The 18,772-nt window shown below is 35.3% G+C and overlaps 1 protein-coding gene across 1 annotated transcript in view; it reads right to left on the reverse strand.

Moving 5' to 3' along the window:
* Positions 1 to 18,772, reverse strand: part of HGD (homogentisate 1,2-dioxygenase) — an 84,356-nt gene that overhangs the window by 3,792 nt on the left and 61,792 nt on the right. The window contains exons 11-13 of the mRNA XM_051985362.1: positions 15,489 to 15,593; positions 9,280 to 9,406; positions 2,445 to 2,626 (exon numbers count right to left, since the gene is read on the reverse strand). Of these exons, the coding sequence (XP_051841322.1) occupies positions 2,445 to 2,626; positions 9,280 to 9,406; positions 15,489 to 15,593 (414 nt within the window). The remainder of the gene's footprint in view (positions 1 to 2,444; positions 2,627 to 9,279; positions 9,407 to 15,488; positions 15,594 to 18,772) is intronic.

The following is an 18,772-nucleotide window of genomic DNA, read 5'->3' on the forward strand; positions in this document are numbered from 1 at the left end:
TCTTTTCATCTTTCTCTTTTTCATCTCTTGATTTTTAGAGCTAGGGCCTAGAAAGTAAGCTGTACACAGAGGTTGATGTAACAACAATTCCTTACGCTCATCTTCTGGATGAATGCTGCTGCAATTAAATTATGGAACTGATAGTCCATGAGCTCAGTCCCAAATATGAAGCCCTGAACTTGTCATTGTACAAACTTGTCTCACTATGGCTGCTTTGCCCCACCACTGCTGTGATACTACGCTGTTTGATTCTTTATGTAGTCACAGATATAGAAATCATGGTTTAGCCCCTCTGCTTCTCCTACTACAAGAGGCCCTGACCCATGACTAATTTTTCTTTCCCAAAAGAATAAAGAAAATTTTTTGCTTGTAACCTGTTCATATTGCTCTTTGGTATTTGGAGAGTTAACAGAGGTTGCAAAATCTGTCATTTTTGGTCATTAATTATCAAGTTAACACTGAACTCATATATATTTGTATGTATGTGTGTGTATATATGTATATGATACATTTATACCTATATATATACATAAACATATATACATACATATATAATATATGTGTATGTATAGATATAGATGTAATTTGACCTTCACAACTGCCTTGAGAGGTAGGTGCTATTATTATAATACCCATTTTAAAAATGAGAAAACTAAAACTCAAAGTGGTTAAATTACTTGTCCAAATGAAACTATTATATTCTAGAAGCAAAATTTCAACTGACATCTTTCTAACTCCATGATCAATTTCTTATCCACTCTATGACCTAGGAAAGGATCTCCCAGTTTGATGATCTCAAAATGTAACCCACATCTCTGAGCCAGTTGCTATCACCTTATCTACAACTTATCTACAATCTCAGTTTGTTGGGATTCACAGCAGGAAAAGCACCCTCTCCTAATTTGAGACTTCATAATCAGCAACAACTCCCTTCCTTTCTCCTCCTCTTTGTGCCCTCCCTCCCTATCTTTGAGGATTTTTGTTGTCTGATTCCTTTATTTTATTTTCCTTTTTTATTTTCTGTCTTCCACTTACCCCACAACATTTAAAATTTTTAAAAAGAAAAGAAAACCTTTGTAATAAATATATATATATATGCAAATTTCTACATTGTTTATGTCTGAAAATGTGCCTTATTCCTCCCCTAGTAGGGAGACAAGATCAAGGCAGGAAAAATAAGATAATTTCTTCTTGTGTTTCTACTCTATGGCAAAACAGAGAAGAGATAGAAATGTCTGTAACCTCTCACTTTGCACATGTATTAGATAGATAATATGTATATGTATATACACACATATATACAACTATATGTATACATCTAGCATACATAAAGTATACATAAATACATATCAATCAATAAACAATTTATTAAATGCCTATTATGTTCCAAGTACTGGCCCTATAGAAACAAAAGACAGCCCTCGCCCTCAAAGAGCTTACAATCTAATGATTGAGATAACATACAAATATATACAAAGCAACTATATGCTCGATAAAAGGAAATAATTAATAGAAGGAAGACACAGGAATTAAGAGGTATTAGAAAAGATTTCTAGTAAAAGATAAGATTCTAGTTGGAACTTAAAGAAAATAAGGGAGCTCAGTAAATAGAGATGAGGAGGAAGAATTTCAGGCATACAGGACAGCCAGAAGCCAACAGATTGAATGTCTTGTTCATGGAAGGGTCATTAGGCTGGTGTCACTGAATCAAAGAGTACAGGATGGCAACTAAGTGTAAGAACACACACATGCATGTTATATACATATACATATATACGTGCATATACATATTACTATTTTTTAAGTAGGCAAAAGAGGCCATTTTTTGCCTCATTTTTTACCTAGCCTCAATCATTAAATGAATGCTGCCTCAGACAAACTGAAAATTGGGAATGAGGTCATAAAGAATATACATTTTTTGGAATAGAACTCTGGAAACTGGCTATTGATAAAGCCATTGAGATTCAAATGGAGTTACTTGACTATGTTTTAAATCCAAATCACTCTGGCTCTCACTGATTGGCCAATAGTAAGTCCTAGCTCAAGCTTCTGATGGTCACTGGGTTCTGAGAGCTCAGAGTGAATCTAAATATCAATGGTTTCTATTCTGGTCAGAAACAGACCCTTTTCCCTGCCATATTGATTTCTTTTTTTTTTTTTTTTTTTTTTGGAGTAGGTAAAAGAGGCCATTTTTTGTCCCATTTCTTCTCTCCTTTAATAATTGAATGGGAAATTTTTGTCACACATTGGAACATGAGCCCATGAACTCTGTGATCAGGTATTGCTTCATTTGTGTATTTGTATCTTTCAGTCACTAAGAGTATTTGGCACACAGTAGGCAGTGAAGTTCTTTTTAATTTATTGATTGAAGATCTCGGGGCTTTCGGGAGATGAACAATGAAGCTGGGGCTCAGAATGACAATACTGGGATCTAACATGCTTACCATGGTTCCATCTGCAATCCTCTCTGGCTCCAGCTTGGCTTTGCTTGCCTTCTCAAAACAATTTCCATCTGGCCCATGAGGGGTCATGGCACTGTGTAGGCTGCCTCCTCCAGGCTGGAATCCTTCTTCCTTTGCCTCATAGTGCCCTTTGATCAATCCCATAAATTCACTCATGCAGTTCCCTAGGGGATTTGAAAAAGGGTTGTTTGGTTTTTTTTTTTTAAATAACATATAAGAAAACAGTTATAGTGTTTGATACTACAGTCTCCAAAGACTTCAGAGAAGGGCAGGTGAGTTTTAGAGAATGACTAGAATACTAAGGAGAAAAAAACAGTGATAAGATTCTAGATTTGCAGTTGGAAGAATTATGTCCAAATGTCACCTTTGAGGCTTTCTACCTGTGTGGGTTTGGACAGGTCACCTGACTTAGCCTCAGTTTACTAATCTGTAAAATTAAGAGGTTTAATTAGATAATCTTTAGATCTTTGAATCTATGATCATGAAAGACTTAAATCTGGAATGCAATATTTTACTAGGGTAGGTGTGAATTTGCCCAGAACTGGAGTGTAAGGACTTAAAGAAATGAGACTAAGCTAAAGAAAATCAGGCTGCAGCAAGAAATTTTCATAAAAATAAAATCTGAGCTGTAATTGTACTCATGGTATTGATCCATAAACATTTGAAACTATTGATCTTGAAACTTTCCTCCCACTTGGTTTTCATGACATTGAATCTTCCTCTTTCTGCCAAGGCTTTTTGGTCTCTTGCTTACAACCCATCCTCCATCCCCTTTTCATGGATTTTCATCTACCAACCTTTTGTCCTCAAGTCTCTGCAGTTCTATTTCTTCACTCAGTCATTACCTTTGTGAACTCATCTGCCTTTATAAGGCTTCAACTATCACCTCAATGGGGATGACTCACAAATCTCCGCCTCCACTCCTCCTCCTCTCTAGTCATATATTCCTAGCTTCTTACAAGATGCAGCCACCTGTCTGTCTTGTCACAAAGATATCTTATTTCTTTCTGATTCTAATCCATCATCTTTGGTGACCACATTGTCCAAATGGAAAAAAAATAATAAACTGAAAAGGAAAATCAATTTTTAAAAACTATAACAATTTGGGATCCATTATTCTTTCTCCCTACCTCATCTCTCTATAGAAAGAAGGCCTCAGAAAATCAATGAGAGTCAAGAACAGTGCCATAGACCCTTGGAGAGGAGGGAGCATTTAATCATCCAGCAATCTAGAGTACAGGGATGTTTGGGGGGGAGGGACACCATGACCTGCTCCTAATGATCTCTTGAGATAAAATCTGGTATTCTTATGAGTCCAGCTTTTAATCAACCTCTTTTTCATCATGAGTCTTCCTTTTTTTTTTCTCCTAGGTTGTTCTGACTCACATCTTCAGAGCTACTCTATGGATCATGATTCTCCACTATATTTGACCTATCTGATCTTAAATCTGATTATCTGATTTTTGTCCAACTCTCATTTACTGTTACTCAGTTGGCTCAAACCACTTTGGTCAGTTTTTATCAACTGTTTAATAAGTGTGTATGATAGTGGCTACTATCACTTATTATTCTATACAATCCATCTTCAAACTTTTTGGTTTAGCAACCCTTTACATCCCTAAAAATTATTAAGGAACTCTCCCACCTACTCCAAATTTTTATTTATGTGGATTATGTCTATTGATATTTATTGTTAGAAGTTAAACTGTATTATTACTATTATTATTATGAAAATTATTTTGATTCAAGGACCCTTTTAAAGGGTCTCAGAGGTCCTCCGGAGTCCTGGACCATACTTTAAGAACCTTAGCTTTACACCTATGCTTTTTCCTCTATGTCTGAAGTTGTAGATCGGAACTGCAATCAGCATTACCTTCAGAAGTCTCCTACCCTGCTCTTCTCAAGCTCTTTCCTGGAAGGCTAAAAGAACAAATGCGATTTCTCTTTTTATAAACTGTAGATAGATAATTGAAGGTTTCTTTTGCTAGTGAGGATTAAAAGCTAGAGAAAAGCCATTTGTAAAGCTTTTTGGTAGAAGATTATCATGAAGTCCTAAACCACTGTAGCCAGAGATGGAGCTCTATCTGTATTGGACACACTTTAATTAAAAGAAAATGTTCAAGGTGAGTTTGAAAGTTAAGTTCTGTTGAAGCCTTTGTAAGAAGGTCTGGTTTCTGGGTAGCTTTATGTGATGTTGAGCAATTTCCCTAACCACTTTGGACCTGTGTTTCCATATTTGTCAAATGAGGACATTTAACTAGAGCTTTCCAAGTCTAAATCTATGAATCTATGAGTAAATTAGTTAAAGCTGAATGAATCCGGTACCTAATTGTATTTAGGCGTATGTATTTCTTCAATTCTGGTTTTAAATTCTAATGTTTCATGATTTAATGGATCTGTGGTTTCATCAGTGTGGGTGCTTCCTCCTATCAAAGTATATAATAACCTCTCTATGCATTTTATAAATTTCTCATATAAGAACCACTGAATGTGTTGGAGGAACTTCTTTGGTTCTTTAATATCTTAATGGTATGAATGGAGTCTTTCTCTTGCCTCAATTCTAGACTGAACTTATCCATTTGAAGTGTTTACCCATGATAGATAAATCTATCTATATACATGCATGCATATATACATGTGTATATATGTTAAGAGAGAGTTGTATGTATATGTATGCAACTATATGCATATCTACTTGTATGTATGCATGTATGAATGCATGCATGTATGTTAGAAAGATGAATTAGTTCAATGAACAGATTGCCCACCCAATGGTATGTCATAATCCAGTAGAATATAAGCCCCTTGAGAACAGGAAGGGTTTCATTTTTATTTTATATGCTAGTATTTAGCACATCATAGGCATTTTAAACTCTTATGGGACTGAATCTAGTCACCACCTTATTTTATTGTTTAGATTGTTCAACTGATCTCTTGTGGGTGATAATGGATTTCACCGAGGAGGTTTGATAATATCTCATAGCTTACTGCAGGTAGTCTTATGAATGACACATCCAAATAAGAGTATTTAGAAAAGCTCATTAATATTTTCTATTTGGATTCTCTCTGTGCAAGATTTTCTCCATATCACTGGCAGTCCCCTCAGGTGAGGATATGTTTCCAGGACTTTTGTCTCACTTGATGCTCACAGTCAGTAAGTTGAACAAAGTTATCTCTGTAGGTACATCTGTCATAGAATCTTGCATTATTTTAACATATGCGTGGGCAACACCTTATCTGAGAATCTTTAAAGCAGTTGGATTGTATATCATCTTTTAAAACATCATAATTAGCTATTGTTCTGCTTCACTCTTGGAGCAGAGAACCTTCTTTTTATAGAAGAGGCATTGATTTGCAAAGGGGAAAATGAGCTTTGACATTTGCCTGGGTCCATCCTGCCTGCAGTATGAGCTTAATCGTTTCGACCGTGAAGGCGTCCACTTGGTGGCAGTTTATTCCAACCTAAATTCCCCAAACTAAGGGGAAATGCAGACTACCTGAAGTTTAGCTCTGCAAACCAAACCTATAAAATGCTAGCCAAAGTCACATCCCCCTTCTCTCTGTGTGAGTCCTAGCAAAGTGCCAAACCAAACCACTTTTTTTGTTGTTGTTTTTTTGTGCTTGGCTCCACAGCAATTCTGCTTGAAGCTCTGAGGAGATGACTCTGGCAGAACCCGACAGGAGGCTGGGAGTGTGACAGCCACAGTAGGGAAGGTGAGACTCTCATCACAGCTCCACTCTTTTTTCACCCATAAAGAGGAAATGTAGGAAATGGAATAAGTTTTCACATAAAATTCATATGTTTAAAAGGCAGCCTAAGAGGCAGTGTTCATCATGGGTAGATAGCCAGCCTCAGAACCAGGAAGATTCAGGTCCCTCTTCCTCTGACACATACCCAAGACAAATAAATAACTTAACTCTTGGGGTTCTGCTAAGTTCTCTAAGCCTCTGTACTCTGACACATATTGGTAGGAGTTTCCTTATCTTCATGTTTTCAATGACACTGAGATTTTTCTCCCTTTGAAGAAGAATAGTGAAGTAACTAGATGGGGCAGGACCTCAGTTCAAATCCAATCTCAGACACTTAACATTTACTACTTCCAACTGCCTTGCAAAAATAGGAAAAAAAATAAGTATTTTATTCTTGTTTAAAGTGTATATCCCCTCACTGATATTCCCCATAACTGAATATCAACCTCCACATTCAGTGACAGTAACTGACTTTCTCATTATCTCATCTATTTCACTTTTGGTCAATTGAAAGACTAATCTAAGGACTCTTAGAATTTTTTGTTTTTTATCTTGGACTGAAATTCTCCATCCTTTGTCTTCTATACATTGGCCCTACTTTTGCTTTCTGGGATCAAACAGAATTACCTAGTACTTTTATATGACAGTCCTTCAAATATTTGAAGACAGTGATATTATTCTCCACTCTTCACTTGTCCAGTTTTATCTTCTCTGGATTTAAATCCAAAGCCTTCAATAAATGCTCACTTGTCATAGGGTTAAGAGCCCTTACCTTCTTGGGTACCACCTAGTTATATTTGTTTGTCCTTATTCTTTCTGCAATGTGCCACTTAGGAATGGATGCAAGATTCTAGCTGTGGCCTGACTGGGGCAGAATGCCACTGGAATCTTGTCCCGGCATTCTATTTCTATTAATACAGCCTAGGATTAAATTGGGTTTTTTGGCTGCCACATCACACTGTTGACTCATAAACAGGTTTGCTCCTGGCTCCAATGTGCTCCAGCTCACTCTTTGCTGTTCCTAGTGAAGCCTGAAGGTGACCTTCATGGTTCAGTGGGAGAGAAGAGCAAGGCAGAATTCTGCACTGTTCTGAATGTAAATTGTATGTGTCAGTGGGTTCAGTGCTGGCATTTTTACATCACTTTTCACAGATAACAGAAGAACATTTCTTGCCTGTCTGATTAATGCTGAATTCAGTTAGCTAAGGTGGTTTCAGGCTACCTAGAGGCAATATTTTTATGGGAATAATTCCCTGTTTCACTCTTAAAATTATATCAAAGTTACATAGCTTTTTGCTTATTGCTTTAGCATTATTTTTTGACATCTTTAGTAAAACTCACTTAAAATTAGTGATTCTGCAATTGTAGATTTGGCTCAGTATAATCACATATTTACAAAATATAATTGAAATCCATTACAAATTATAAGAGAATATCTATGATATCAGCAAGGATATAGGCATAAAGTAATAGATAAAGTAGTTGGAATCAAGAAGGCTGGGGTTTGAATTCTGTCTTACATATTTACTAGTTGTGTAAACAGGTCATTTAACTGCTTACAAGCTCAGTTCTTTCATCTGCATAATGGGCCTAAAAATAATCTCTATGTCACAGGGTTACAGGGAGCACCAAACTCAGTAATACTAGGTGGCCCAATGGATAGAGTGCCAGGTCTGGAGTCAGGAAGACCCAACTTCAAATCTGGCCTTAGACACTAATTAGCAGTCATTTAAATTCTGCCTCAGTTTCCTCCTCTGGAAAACAGAAATAATAATAGTACTTACCTCCCAGGGCTGTTTTGAGGATCAAATGAGGTAATATTTGTAAAATACTTTGAGAACTTTAAAGTGTTTTATGTATAAATATGAGCTATTATAATTATTTTGATACAGAAAGACTATATTCTAAGCCAAATTTTGGTTCTTATTACCTTTTAGTAAGGCACCAAATTTTATTAAGCTCAAACCTATAAACTTCCAGCAGAAAGTTACTTTAAGTCAAACAGACATGAAATGCTGAGTCATTATCCGGAAAGAGACCTTACTTCAATAGGTCAAAGCTCACTAAATGTCATTCTGATGAAGATCAATTGACAGCCATCAAGACTGCTGACTTCTGCTCATTGTGATAGGCCAGTAGCCACAAGACCAGCTCCCCTCCCACCTTATTCTGTTCATCCCAACCAGTAAAAATTCAGATCCTTCTGTATGCTCAACACTCACTTAAGGGCTAGGACAAATACAAAGTTTATGTAAGATGTAATTTTTGGCCTTAGGAAATTTATTATCTTTGCCAACACAAATAACTATTCATGATTTCATGACAAACAAATGAGAGAGTTGCAAAATAAAATGCTTTGTGAGGTCAATGAGGGGAAGAGGAATCAGGAAAGACTTCTTGGAGGTGATAGCATTGAATTGAGTTTTTTGCTTTTTTCCACAGTTCAATAAAAAAAAGCAAAAAATAAACAAATGGATCATTATTATTGCTTCTTTCCCATTTTCAACCTTCCGATCTTCTTTCTTTAGGAAACAGAAAGGGAGCAAGAGTCAAGGACAGCACCAGCTTCATCATCACCATTGCTAGTGTTTACATGGTGCTTTAAGGTTTGCAAAGTGCTTTATAAATATTGTATCATTTGATCCCGGAAGGTAGATGTTATTATTATCCTCATTTTACAGAAGAGGAAAGCGAGGCAGACAGAGATTAAGTGACTTGTCAGTTTTACACAGCTGGTAAGTATCTGAGGCTTAGGAAGTGTCCCATCTTCCCTACTCCCAATCCAGAGCTCTATGTGCTGCATCGCTTGGTTGCCATGGGCCCTTGGAGAGGCAATGAAATTTGACTAGGGATGAGAGAGCAGGGATGGAGCCCTATGAGCTGTTCCAAGTAGACTCCTGAAACAAGACCTGGCATTCTCGTAACTCCAGAATTTTCAGAAAATAGCTAGACCAATTCTAAGTATGCAGGTCTCTCTGTTTTTGCTCCAAGAGCCTTACAACTCCTTTACTTGGTTCCTCCTTGGTTTTCTGGTTGTTTAACACACTCTATTAATTAACAGGCTTACTGTGATAATAAGGAGGTCGGAAGGTATGGTCAGCAACTCCCCAACGAGGTGGGAAGATGACAAAATCAGCAATAGCCACTCCAGGACGAAGAGACTTAGCCGTCAACACAGTGAAAATGGAAGGATCCTGTGAAAATCAAAAGGAAAATTATCAAATTTGATGAGATAGTAATTCAACAAAACCCCTGTTCTTCTCTTGCTGGAAGTATCTTTTGGTTACAGTTCACATTTTTCCTAGATGTTCCAGTTTTCTAAACCAGACACCCTGACTCCATTGAAGGTACCCCAAGATGTCTAGATTTATTGGCCTTAGTATGTCACTAATTAAATCTCTCTGGGTTTTCCCCCTGCTATGTTCTGTAGCAAGGAGCATTAACACTATGTGAGTGGAGCCAAAGCTGATTTTTCATACCACTAAGTTTATGTCTTATAAAACTTATGGTATATAATATCCCACTGAGTTAGGAACCCAGTGTTCTTATTATCCTACAAAGATAAGAACATAGTAATCTAAAGTTAGATAGAAGAGGACAGTTAATAGTCCAGAGACTTTGGGTAAGAAAGTTAAAATTAAAATCAGATTGAGAGAGGATTCTGGGAAGATGGCAAAAAGGTCAGAAAATTTCCAGCCCTCCAGATCTCCACCACAAACAAAACAAAATAAAACAAAACTGCACCTCAGGACAAGTGTAGAGTGATTAAAATACAAATAAGGGATGGAGCAGAATAGTGTTCCTCCTGGACAATTGGATAAGATCTAAAGAAAGGTACCAGAGTGAAGATTAGTCTCTGTAAAGTACAAACACCTCCAGACTAGTTCTGCTGAAACCGGAAGGGAGTAGAGTCCTAGGGTTAGATGGATTGAGAAGTAACCTTGGTTCTAACCACATAGATAGAGTGGGGTCTGAGTCAAGGAATACTAAGGGAATCTCTGTTGGTAAGAAACACTAGACTCACATTATTACTCTGGTGAGTAAATATTATTAGATAAGTTATACCTGAAAGGCAGTGAAGGGAATACAGAGTAATTAGATGTCATTAGCAGAATGGCATGGGAAATAGAATGACTCTAGAAAGGTTATTGGCAAAAAAGGAGGAAACATATTACAAATGGAGATAGTTTCACTCCTAATACAATTCTATCATAAGAATTAGCAGAGAATTCTGGGATTAATTATCTATCCTGTGAAAGGAGATCTGTGTAGAGGTTAAGAGACTTTTATGAAATGGAATGTAAAATATTAGCCAAATTTGAGGGGTTGGAAAATGAGGTGGAAACCAAATTATTAAAAAAGAAAAAAAGGGGGGAAATCATGAGAAATGGATTGGTAATTGTTTTCCACAGTTATGAAGATTAAATTGAAGAAATGAAACTTAAATGAGAAAACTGAAACTCACAAAGATATAAAAAAATAATCAAGGATGGAAGGTATCTCTCCCCCACCTCCACCCCCCAAAAAAGAATATAAGTTCCTTAGGGGAAGGGACTGGCTTTTGTGATTAGGGACTATGGCCTGAGATTTGAAAAGAATCATTTGTTCTTTGTCCTTAGCCCTCCTCTGTTACCTCTCCCCTTCTAGAATGTAAACTGCTTGGAAGCAGAGACTGGATACATAATGAAGGATGAAGATTCATGTAGTGTAATTTATGTAGCATCCAATTAATGGGGAATCAGGAGAGGGACTTGCATTTCAGGATAGGAAATAAAATGCTGCCTTTGGAGTTTCAAAGGTGCATCTACTCACTGAGGTATCTGTTCTTGCAAGAATGTAAAATTCCTGCATTCCTGCATTTAAAACAAAATAAAACAAACAAACAAACAAACACACACAAAAAAACCCCACACCAGACTCAACTATGCTGTGGAAAGGTGGTCCTAGGTAAGAAGGAACCAGCACATACCAGGTGAGTGCAGAAGCAGTGGAGCAAGGATGCTGTCTGCAGGCACCGAAAGAAAAGTGGAGTTCTTGGTTTTAGGTTCCAGACTAGAGGAAAGAACTGAAGGAGGACCTAAGGCCAGAAACACCATCCTCCATACCCCAGAACTAGAGATGATTATACCAACAATGTGCTATAAAATAAGTCGGCAAAGGAGAAGGAACCATAGACAGTTACTATGGGAATAGGGAAGACCAGCGTTCATCTTCAGAGAAGAATACTGAAATTAAAAAAGCCTTTTCTACCCCAAATGGTCACCTGCCACAAAAGAATTCATAGAAGAACTTTTAAAAAGACTTTAAAATTCAAATGAGTTTGAGGAAAAACTACAAAACAAAATGAGAACAATCCAAGAAAAACAATATTATATAAAGAAAGTCAACCAACTAAAAAACAAGTTCCAGAATCTTAAGGAACAAAATGACTTTTTGAAAATTAGAATCAAGAGGGCAGCTAGATGGCACAGTGGATAGAGCTCCAGCTCTGAAGTGAGGAGGACCTGAGTTCAAATCTGACCTCAGACACTTAACACTTCCTAGCTGTGTGACTCTGGGCAAATCACTTAACCCCAATTGCCTCAGCAAAAAGAAAAAAATAAAATAAAATTAGAATCAGGCAAGGGGAAGCCAGCAAAGTTATAAGAGACCAAGAAATAATAAAACAAATATGAAGAATAAAAAAATAGAAAAGAATGTGAATCATTCCATAAGAAAAACAACAAATCTAGAGAAAACGTAAGAATAATTAGGCTACCTGAAAACTATGACCAAAAAATAATTTTGATATAATAATACAAGAAAGAATGAAAGATTGTCCCAAAGTGTTAGAACAATAGGGGATAGTAGAAATAGAAAAAAAAAAATCCACCGATCACCCCCTGAAAGAGGTCCTACAGGAAATCATATAGGAACATTATAACTTAATTCTGAAACCCCAGATCAATGATAAAATATGAGCAACAAGAAAAAAAACCAATTCAAATACCACAGAGTCATAAAAAATCACACAGTATCTAGTAGTAACTACATTAAAAGACTGCAGGTCATGGAACATATTTATCAAAAAGAAAAAGAATTGGATCACAGCTGAAAATATAACCAGCAAAGTTAAGCATAATCCTGAATGGGGAAAAAAAAGGATATTCAATGAATTATCAGACTTTCAGGATGCTGCTGCAAAAAGACTTAAATGTAATAGAAAATTCAACATATAAGATCCAAGGGAAATATCAGATAAACATCAAAGATTAATTTCAAGGGATTCAGTAAGGATAAATTGTTTATGCTTTACACATGGAAATGGGAAATGTAAACCATATGTCTAAGATTATCATTAGTAATTGGGTAGTTCAATAGAAATATTGAAGTAGAGTAGAGAAGGATGATTCTAAAAAAACTAAACTCTATAGGAAAAGATAAAAAGAATAATTAAGTTATATGAATGAATTGCAAAAGCAAGAACTAATACAGAGGAACTAAATGGGGAAGGAGGGTTGATAAATTCTAAAATCCTTCTCACATAGGGAATGGATTAAAGAGCAAACTACATATACACACACATGCACACACACATATATGTGTGTGCATATATATAGCAAGGTATAAAACTCTTCTAAATTTATTAAGAAGTAAAAGGGGGGAACAGGATAAGAGTAGGATATAGAAGGATGTATGAATTAATAGGAATGGGATAAAGAGGGAGGAAAAGGGCATGAAGAAAGGATAAGGGGGAAAGGATAAGAAAGGGAATCTTGGAGATAGGATAAGTAATAGCAAGGCACGGGAGTGGGTAGAAGTGAAGCAAAGGAGTTAATAAGGACAGGAAACAAGAGATACACATAAACATAATAATAATGATCAGGAGTAGCATTAGGAAAAAAACAAAAGTAGTAATTGATCTCAAAGTTAAAGTTAAAATAGATTCAATCAAAAGAGAAAAATAGGGAAATCACTATTTGTCAGTCAGATTAATCAATATTATTTTAGACTACTTAAAACAATTAAATGGTATAAAGTTGCAATTTGTGTATGTATGTGTATATATATGTATATGTATATGTATGTATGTGTGTGTTTGTGTATATATACACATACCCCCATACACTTAACTAAAGTCTTCTTGGGGGAGGTAGGAGGGAAGAAAAGGGAAAAATAGAATTTTTTAAAAAAGTACATAGCAGAGAACAAAAGAAAACTTACATGGAAGAAAAGAAAAGACGGACAGTTCTGAATATTATGTGTAGTATTGTATATTTTCTATTTAAGTTTTAAATAAATATATATTTTTTAATTGTATTGAAATTCTGCATAGATGAAACAATTTATCTACAAGGATCCGAGTATATCTTTGCTCTTTTCAGAGAGGCAGCTATGAGGAGTATTGTATTATTTACTTTCCTTTCTTTTTTTTTTTTTTTTTTTCTGGTCCACAGGTTCTGAACCTGAAGTTTGTGAATTTTAAACAAGTTTTTTTCGTGATTCTGTTTTAACTTAATTGGTTTCTTTTGTAATTCTGTATATTTAAATGGATACATTTAAAAACATTATGCTGAGGAGTCCCCAGGCTCCTTCAGAGTGCCAAAAGGGAAACCTCATGGTAAAGATAGGCAGAAGGAGTTTATGTCCTTCCAGGGATAGCATTACTCATTAACTGGGTTAAGAGATATACCAATGCTGAAAAGGAAACATAACAAGAGGAAAGAGATGAAAAAGAAAATAGAGAAAGAGCCAAATAATGTTGAGTTTGCTGTCTTTGCGCTGTAACAGATCTAGGCAAGTGCAAGATAGTGAGATGATTTCAAATTTAATGAAAATGCCAACTCTTAACCTTAAGAAAGGGCAGGTAGGTGACTGAAGGGATAGAATGCTGGGCCTGGAGTCAGGAAGACCTGAATTCAAATCTAGTCTCAGACAATAGCTGTGTGAACCTGAGCAAATCATTTAATTACTTTCTGCAACAGTTTCCTCATCTGTAAAATAAGTTAAAAAGAAAATGGCAAACTGGTCCAATATCTTTGCCAAGAAAATCCCAAATGAGGTAATGAGGAGTGAGATGTGACTGAAAACAACTGTGAAAGTTAAAATTTCATAGGATCATGGCACTTAGACTTGTGTAGGATCTTAGAGATCATTTAGTCCAAATCTCTTATTTTGTAAAGAAGGAATCAAGTCCAGAAGTGAAGAAGTAATTAATTGACTTAAGGACACAAAGAGAATTAGTAGCAGAGCCTCAATTTAAACATAGGTTTTTAGACTTAGAAATCTAGTATTCTTTCTACTAGATGGAACTATCCACTAAAGGAAAAAGTAGTAAGTCTACTCTGTTTTTTAGAATCTCTTAAAAAAAAAAAAAAGATTGCTACTAGTTGTTATTTTCCTTTTTGGTATTTTTTTTAAAGCGTTGCTGTTTCTCATAATGGTACAGAGATAAACTGAATTAGCTCAAAGTAATTCTCTCTGCCGTCCTGCCTTTTGCTTTATCTCTCTGTATTGTAGATTAAGTTAATCTAGTATGAACAAATCTCATTACTTCAATGTTTGGGATTCTCTTAACCTTTGTTCTTCTCAGATACTATATTTTCTTAGTATTGTGGTTACTTGAGTCTTTCCCCTGATATTGGACTGTAACCTCTGTGAGGGCAGAGAGAAATATTATTTTTTGGTATCCCTCTGATTCCTTATATAGTGATAGATACATTGTAGAAGTTTAATAAAAGCTTAAGGAAGGAAAGATCATGGAGGTGTAGTACTGTATTTACTACTCTGGAGATCAGTGACATTTAATAATTTCAATTCAACAACCATTTATTGTGTTTCCTATTAAAGCCATTGTATAAGCTTGGTATTGTTGATACAAAAAACTAAAACAAAAAAACTCTGCCTTGAAAAAGTTTATACTATAGACATTAGATCATTGGAGCTAGAAGGAAACTAAGATCATTGAATGCAACTTCCTCACTTTAGAGATCATAAAAATGGTCCAAAAAAGTGCAACATTTTGTTCTTTCAGTTCAGTGATATTTTTGAGCTTATTTCTGTGAAATATATCCCCAAAATTCATGCTCTAGAATTTTCTTTGGAAGTTACCATTATTCCAAGTATTAAATTCTGTAGATATCTTGTATTGCAGCTAAAGCTACTTAGATCCTTCATCACTGCAAGAAGATTTTCAGAGTAAATTATTTTTCTTCCAACGGAAAGCATATTCTCTCCATCCCCATCCCACTCCAACAATCTCTTTCGTCCTGAAATTTCTTCCACTTTAGAACTTACCGCATGGTCAAAGGCAACACTGTTGATGACCATAAAGTTCTCCAGATTGTATTTATAAGGAGTGTAGTTTCCATGCCATGCAACAACATTGAATGGAGAAACATCCTGTTCAATAAGTAAACAAAAATTTAGTGTGTATCTGTCAGTTAGGTAACTATAGAAAAGAACAGCCTTCCTGGCGTCTTACCTTTCTTCCTCATTCCTTTCTTCCTTCTCTCGTCCTTTTATCTCTTTCTCTCTTTTTCCTATTTGTATTTTGTTTCAGAAACTGAATTATTATTATTATTATCAATAACAAATTTATATGATACTTTATGATTTATAAAATATTTTACATTATCTATTTTGACCCTTATAACCTTGTAAGGTTAGTACTATTATTGTCCCCTTCTTAGAAATGAGGAAACTGAGATCATTAATTAATTTACCACAGGGACACACAACAAATAAGTATCTGAATCAAGATTTTGAACACAGGTGCTTGTGACACCAAATCCAGCACAAAGGGTAATGAACAATCCATATAGATTGTGTGTAAGGAGGCTATAGTTTGATAATAACAATGACTTAAATATAAAAAAATAAGATAAAAAATCAAAGATATATTTGCCCAAATATGTAGATATAATGAGGACAAGATATTTTAAATGGAAATATATTTTATATAGCCCAAATTCTTTAACATTTTGGGTAGATTTTTGCAATTTACTTAAGAGGAATCCAAGGAGGGGAAAAACACAAACATTCTTTTTTTATTATTATTATTTTACATGAGAGATAGCTAAGTGGGGAAGAGAAAGAATATCTATCTATGTGTAAATATAGATAGATATAGATATGGAAATAAAAGTGATATAAAAATAACTAGTGGAGATGTCTGTACTATGAGACCATAGATCTATTGAAATATAAAAACAAAAACCCAACCTTGGTTCAGGGAAAATCTTATCACCTTTACCTTCTTTTCTACCCACTCATTCGCTTTTCTATCTATTCTCTGTAATGTGGCTTTTAATCACCCTAAAATAATCTATATTACTGAAAAATGAAGAAGTATCTGACTCTATCCCTGTTTTTAGGTATCATTTGGTTCTGTTTATTACTAAGTAAGCAGGGCCAGCTTGCGGCATATGTTTGAATACCAGAGTTCTGTGTTTCCCATTTTCTTCTTTTCTTCCAGAAGTCTCTAACATATATCCATTGGCAAAGGACTGGAGGGGACTTCAGAGTCCATTGAATACAACCTTTCAATTTTTAGATAACTAAACTGAGGCCCCAAAAGGATAAGTCACTTGTGACTTTGGCAAAGTTATGAATGATCCATTGCTCTAAGCTGCCTCAGAGTTCTATCAACTAGCAAAAGATATTGAGTGTTTTTAAGTTGCCTGGTACTTATCTAGTGGCCAAATATCATAGATGATGTCAATTCTGGAATGAAAAAATCATCAAGGCTGGGAGATTTGGAGGGATGATTAGCATTTAATAAGCTTCAGTGGTTCAGGTTTTTTTTTTTTCAATCTATTATCCTATTTAGTTGCTACATTTAGAAGCTACATTTCCTCATATCCATCCTCTGAGTGTATGCTCAATGGTACTAAAATAACTTGGACATCTATGACTGAACCATGGAGTTTGGGGACATACCCAAACTGTATAGACCTTTAGTTGTGTTGTTAGCCAGACCTGCCTTCTGTATTCACTGTTCTAGATCTTAAAAAAAAGAGGTTTCACTCCCATTAATCATAAATCAAATGCCTATTATGTAGACATTGTGCCAAATATTAATGATGGCAGAGTGTGTGCAAAGAAGAAATTTCACATATATGTATATACCCATAATAATTTAAAATATTCTAATTCAGGTCAATTAAATAAACATTTATTAAATACCTACTAACTTCAAGGCACTATGCTAGAATTAAAGGGTTGTCATAGACTCTTAAGAATGTGAAATGGTACAGTGAATATGATGCTAGGTTTGGAGTCAGAAGCATTTGAATTCAAATATGACCTCAGAATTTCTCAAGCTCATCTGTAAAATGGAGGTAAATATTAGCACTTACTTCCCAGAGTAACTATGAAAATCAAATGAGGTAATTGTAAAGTGCTTACTATAGTTCCTGGGATCTGGTTATAAATATAAATATACATATATGTAAATGTTATTATATATAGTATGTATATGTTTTGTGTGTGTGTGTGTGTGTGTTTAAATGTTAGCTATTACTATTATTGAAAATTATCTGATGAGCTATGCAGATCATTATTGACCAAGAATCTTCTCTCATAGTATCACCAATCAGCACACTTATCATTGTCATATTGTAGGGGATATAGGCACAGTGCCCCTGCTATTTGGCAAATCTGCATAAAATTTGTTAGTCCTCCCTTTGTACCAAAGAAGTCTGATTTTTTTTTCTTTTTTGTTTACAGAATGTTTGTAATACCTTATTGTAAAATTGGGTTTAAGTATTTAGTCGTAGGTTATATGTAGGCCAATGTTAAATAAAAATACTTTTTCTGTGTCATCTGCTAATCTTTGTCATCTGTGGCTTCTGCAAAACTACCCCCCCCAAATTCCCATTTAATTTCTTTTACCAACCTGCAATATATAGTCAGGAAAATCACAATGTAAAAGAGATAACTGTAGTCATCCATCTAATACTTAATCTCCAGAAGTGAAGACCCTGCTATCTATCTCACTTTGCAACACTTCTAATTATGAGTAAAAATTTCCCCTTATATTAATCTTATATCTACTTCAATTCAAACATCTACCCATTATCCCCCAGTTTTGTTTCCAATGCTTCAAATTTAAATCTAATAGGAGACTTAAAATCTTTTTTTCCCCAAGAAGCCTAAGAAAGCTCCTTTAAAGGTGTTCCCTAAGCTGTCTCTGGCAAATAGAAAAAAAATTGTTGAATGTCAGAAATGTTTACGCAGAGACAATAGTTTGGGGCTTTGGTGCCAAGGATAAGCATTTATTGTATGAAGGAGTCCCTTAAGAAGGGTGGCCTTGGGAGCTACAATTGCCTCAAGAGCCAGGTATAGCCAGACATGAGAGGAAGTGAGATAGAGTAAAAAGAACACCAAATTTGGAAACAGATAACGAGTCTCTTAACAGCTGTGTGATGCTGAGCAAGTTTTTAGACATTTTCTGCTTGACTATAGAACACAGAATTAAAAACCAATGGGTAGACATATAGTACAGAGACCAATTCCAGCTCAGTATAAGGGAAATTTCCCTAACAAACAAAGAATGGGGAGTTTATTAGAAATCTTCT

Source organism: Antechinus flavipes, chromosome 3 (genome assembly GCF_016432865.1).
Source record: "Antechinus flavipes isolate AdamAnt ecotype Samford, QLD, Australia chromosome 3, AdamAnt_v2, whole genome shotgun sequence".
Classification (NCBI taxonomy): domain Eukaryota; kingdom Metazoa; phylum Chordata; class Mammalia; order Dasyuromorphia; family Dasyuridae; genus Antechinus; species Antechinus flavipes.